Below are 5,470 nucleotides of genomic sequence, written 5' to 3'. Positions count from 1 at the left end.
TATACTTCATATATCATTATCATCACATAACATAGCATACATACTCATACATAAATCATCATGCATCATAGTAAGGGCATATCATCATTTAAAAATCTGAAGGTTATATCCATGTTGTGTGACGTGTCATGTCGATTGATCAATCTAAAACCAGCGTACGTGGCGGTGGGATCCCCACCTCTTGGCCCCTTCACCAAGCTGACCCCGGATCCTTAGGCAACATAATCATAATCGTATGGAAAGGCAATCGGGTCCCAGTATCCCGACCCACAGTCCCGTGTCATATGAAAAGGTCTCCGGGCCTAGGCATCCCATCTTCAATCCCGTAGGTTGTCACACACCCACTTCAACTCCTTTAAAATATTTTTCATTGCCCAGCATCACACATATACATATAGCATCATGCACACACATAAAATTTTTCATGATCTTATTTTCATAAAATATTGCCCGTAAATATATATTTAATTAATTAATAATATAAAAATAAAAATAATACTTTTTCATACTTAAAATATTCATGCAATAATTAAATATATATTTACGGACCATGCATAATTTTCATGGATTGGTTCAGGCTGCTGACTCCTTAGACTTAATCCCATTAACTTTTAGACAGACCAAAAAATTCAAAGACTGGCCCAAAAATTCCTATGGGCCCATGAGCCCTTAAAAATCATTGGGCTAACTTAAATAAAATATTTGAGGTCCAAATAAAATTATTTGGAGGCCCAAATAATTTTATAACTAATTAATTTAGCCCAAAAACACAATAAATCATTAAATACTTAAAAATAAAAATACCCGAGCCCGGACAACCTAACCCGGACCCGGACCAACCTGACATGACCCATGACCCTACTGACCCAACCCAGGCCCCAGACCCGACCCGGATCTGCCCTAAAACCTAGAACCCGATCCCCCCTTTCTTCCCAAGCTGCTGCTGCGTGCAGCACCTGATTCCGGCGTTCGGCCGGCCAAATCCGGCCACCAATGACCATAGTACCACCACTCAAGTCTAGTCCACTCCCAGATGTTTCTAACAAGCCAAAAATCAAACCAAACCATCGACTATGGAGTGAGAACGAAGCTCTGGAATCTTGCCCATCTGCAGCTCACGCGCAGACGCGAGTAGTTGCGGCGTTTTCCATCGTGCGGCTTTCTCAGACCACCAATGACCATGAAACCACTTCCTAGACCTAGACAATATCCATACGGTTCTAACCCAACAAACCATGCACAAATCGATGGACTGAGGAAGGAGAACGAACCCCCTTTCCTCAGAACCCTAAACCTGCGACCTGTGCACAAAAAAATGAAGAGGGCTTCGGCCCTGGCCTATTCCACCCACATGCAACCATCGAGACCAACCGCATGGACCCCAACACAACTTAGAACCATGAGCCAGCAGTCCAGAATGAGTCCATGGCAGAAAACGTGAAGAAATTTCATGAAAAGTGGATCAAAGTGTGGATTGTTCAACAAACTATGCATAACTTTCATTCAAACACATCATAGAACATTAGCATAACGTTTTCATGATCAAATAAGAATATAAACTTGAATGGTGGCCAAAAGAGAGAATTCAAACATGCCTTGGTTGATTTTTGAATCAAAACTCGATTACGACGCGTACTGTAGTAACCCGCATTTCCGATTAGTGATTAAATGAGTAATTAATCACGTGATCATGTTTAGATTAAGTAAAACATGATTAAGTAAGTTCCTGTTGGGATAACGGACTTCAGAAATGGATTCAGAGCACTCGAACTAGTTGAACTGGTTTAGCAGGACCGGACGGTCCGATGAGGAGTTCGGACGATCCGAAGTGGATCGGAAGCTCCGTGCCAGGATCGGAGGCTCCGATCGAGATCGAAAGCTCCGTCGGCAAGATCGGAAGCTCCGATCAGACTCAGTGTACACGTCATCGCTTACGTCAGCAAGGTGACATCATGACTGACGTAATATCGGGCGATCGGAAGCTCCGAAGGGGAGATCGGAAGTTCCGATCGTGATCGGACGTTCCGAACTAGGTTCGGAGGTTCCGAACGTCGCCTATAAATATAGGGTCCGAGAATTCATTTCTCACACCAAATTCCCTCTCTTCTCTCTGATTCCTAAGCCTTCTAACTCAGATCTAGGGAGATCTAGGCGTCCTACGGGGAATCCGAAAGTGGCTTAGTGATCTAGACGTCGTCGCGGAGCTACGGCCTAGTTTTGAGGCTATTTTCAGCAAAGGGCTAAAGACGGACGCAGGTATAGCTTTGGCATCCTAAAAATATTTAGGAGTATGCAATAGCTTAGTTAAGGCTTTTAGAGCTTAATTGTTGATGCATGGATATTTGCATTGTAGTAGCTAGTAGACTGGACTAGTAGGCTTGGAGTCTAGACCAGCAGCAAAGGGCTAAAGACGGACGCAGGTATAGCTTTGGCATCCTAAAAATATTTAGGAGTATGCAATAGCTTAGTTAAGGCTTTTAGAGCTTAATTGTTGATGCATGGATATTTGCATTGTAGTAGCTAGTAGACTGGACTAGTAGGCTTGGAGTCTAGACCAGCAGAGCTAGGTTTGACTAGCAGTGTTAGAGGTACGTAAGTACTGACCGAGATAGCCGGCATGATATATTTGCTTATATGTTGTATGAGTATGTGTTATATGTTTTATCGTGTTTTAGCATGTTTTACCGCCTTAGCACATACATGATTTTACATGTGACTGCATCCGGAGAGATGTGAGTCATTGACAGTCTCCATAGGGAACGATGATCTCATTTTGGACTCGAGTCAGGTATGACAGTTTCCATATGGGACTTGTATCCTGTTTTGAATTCGGGGCAGGATGGGATTGGCTCAGCCCTGATATGGAGTATACGAGTACCCCGCGGAGTAGCTCTCTAGCCGGTACTTTATATTCCCAGCGCCATGAGCAAGTGTTTTCACTTGAGTTTTAAATCATCTGTGTGCGCATATTTGTATTTATATCATTGCTTCGTATTGAGCATTCTAGCTCACGCCCTGTGTTTGGATATTGTGTACCTTGTGGGCGGGCAGGTTTGAATCTGGACGGTCCAGGCGGCTCTCAGCAGGATTGAGCTTTGGAGAGTGCGAGGTTGTAGAGGGTAGGGATTTATTTACCCTGAACCTTCGATTTGGTTGTATAACAGTACTTATACACTTGTGATAGCGTCGATTGTATTCTGCCGATTGGATTTGTTGTATTTTAATTATCCGCTCTTTAAGCTTTAAGCTTTTATTGCGTGCGCTTTTACTATAGCTCTGATTAGATAGTGGATCCGGGTTGGGTCACTACACGTACGACGATCTCCGGGACGAACGGACTTCAAAACTTCAAATAAATCTTCAAAGTTCTTGTGTGTGATGTGAGTTTTCTGGTGAAAACGATGGAGAAGAAGGAGATGGCGGCTAGGGTGATCAAACGTGAATGAGATGAATAAATAAGTTTAGATATAAAAATTCTGAGATTATCTTAATTATTTCCTAGTTATGCATGCGGAATCACCTAAGAAAATTCTGGGCGTTACAATGGGATTGGGCCCTTAGGGCACCGATGTTTTGTAAAGGGGCAAGACGCTAATCGATGCAACAAACACGCGCGGTCGGCCGGTCAGCTCGGCGAGGCGAGGTCTTATGATCATATTATTCTTTTTGGATAAAAAAATAATATTTATTATTATTTTTTGTGTGCGGTAAAATATTACCGCTTGGGCGCAACGTCGATTGAGCGAGACAGAAAGTTAGCAAAAGTTGGGCGCCCGTAAAATATTATAACTCTGCCTACAGTTTGAAAAGTCACGACTTTTTCTGTCATTGGTTGCATCCTTAGGGCCATAAAACGTGTTTTTGGAGTCATAGTATATATATATATATGACTGTTATAACGCAGAGAGATTAATCTGTAACATCTGATAACGTGATGCATCAGATTTCTCTGCAAATTCTTCCCTCTCTCTCTCACAAAAGTCAAGTTGACACATATTTTCGCTCGACGAAGATCGAGATATTTGTTGTGTTGCTATATCTCGATTGTAAAGTCTTTGTATCTTGGAGACGATTGCCGTCAACGTTTAAGCACTGTTAACGGGCAATTTCGTCTTGCGGATAGAGAGTTTCTCTCGCCTCGACTTGTTCGTTTTCTGTTGTTGTTGCTATTGCTGACGTGTTCAGAATTCGGAGTACATCTTTATAACAATCGCAAGACAAAATTTTTGTATTTCTCGGATTCTGAATATGTCTATCGTTTCATTCACTTCACTCGCTTCTGCCCCTGCACATGGAGAAAAGCCACCAAAGTTTTCTGGTGCCGACTTCAAACGTTGGCAGCAGAAGATGCTCTTCTATCTGACCACACTCAATCTGTCTAGATTTCTCAAGGAAGATCCCCCTGTAGTCGTTGAAGGCGATTCTGACACTCAAAGGAGGACCGCTGTTGATGCATTGAACCACAGCGATTTTCTGTGCAGAAACTGTATATTGAATGGCCTTGATGACACTCTCTATCGTGTCTACTCCTCTGTGAAGACTGTCAAGGAACTCTTGAATTCCTTGGAAAAGAAATACAAAACTGAAGATGCTGGCATAAAGAAGTTTGTGGTTGGCAAGTTTCTGGACTTCAAGATGATCGACTCAAAAACTGGGATGAGTCAAGTGCAAGAAATACAAATTATCTTGCATGACTTGTTGGCCGAAGGTATGGAGATCAACGAACCGTTTCAAGTCGCTTCTATCATCGAGAAGTTGCCACCGCTGTGGAAGGATTTCAAAAACTACCTTAAGCACAAACTTAAGGAGTTAAAACTTGAAGACCTTATTGTGAGGCTTCACATAAAGGAAGACAACAGAAACACTGAGGTCAAGTCAAATAAAAAGATGATGAAAACCAAGGCCAAAGCAAATCTGGCGGAATCTAGTACAAGTCACAAGAGGAAGCTCCCCCATGATGGAAAACGAAGAAATTCCAAGGAAGTTGCTACAACTGTGGCAAACCGAATCATATGAAAAGGGACTGCCTTCTTTCAAAGAAAAACAAAAAAAATCAGAAACCAAAGAAAGTCAACATGGTTGAAGAAAGGTATGTACCTTTAGAAATTTTTGAAATTGATTTAAGTGTCGTTATTTGTGAGACCAACATGGTGGATGATCCAAGAGGATGGTTGATCGATATCGGCTCTACGAGCCACATTTGTGCCGAAAAATATATGTATTCCACCTATGCCACCGTTGGGGATCGAAAATTTATTTTTACTTGTCTTATTTTTACTTTCCTTTTCCATTTATTTTCATTTCATTTAATATTATACTAGCGTCTTATTGTACGCCAATCTGTTTTTTTATAATAAAATTATATTCTAATTAAAATTTTCAAATAAAATGATTGTACTATATATTAAATACAAAAATTGGGAGGAAAAATGGGAGAAATAGTTAAATAAAAAAAAGAAAAGAAATTGAG

The 5,470-nt window shown here is 41.4% G+C and overlaps 1 protein-coding gene across 1 annotated transcript; it reads left to right on the top strand.

Moving 5' to 3' along the window:
- Positions 1-4,248: 4,248 nt before the first annotated feature.
- On the top strand, positions 4,249-5,016 carry LOC140878607 (uncharacterized). The gene has a single exon (XM_073282225.1). It carries the CDS (start codon positions 4,249-4,251, stop codon positions 5,014-5,016), a length of 768 nt encoding a protein of 255 aa, XP_073138326.1.
- The last annotated feature ends 454 nt before the right edge of the window (positions 5,017-5,470 follow it).

This window comes from Henckelia pumila, chromosome 2 (assembly GCF_033568475.1).
Source record: "Henckelia pumila isolate YLH828 chromosome 2, ASM3356847v2, whole genome shotgun sequence".
NCBI lineage: Eukaryota > Viridiplantae > Streptophyta > Magnoliopsida > Lamiales > Gesneriaceae > Henckelia > Henckelia pumila.
Note: the sequence above shows the minus strand (reverse complement) of the source record. Positions and strands in the feature narration are given on the sequence as shown.

What these genes read in the sequence shown, in the direction of transcription:
- LOC140878607 (XM_073282225.1), top strand. Translation starts at nt 4,249, where the DNA reads ATGTCTATCGTTTCATTCACTTCACTCGCTTCTGCCCCTGCACATGGA.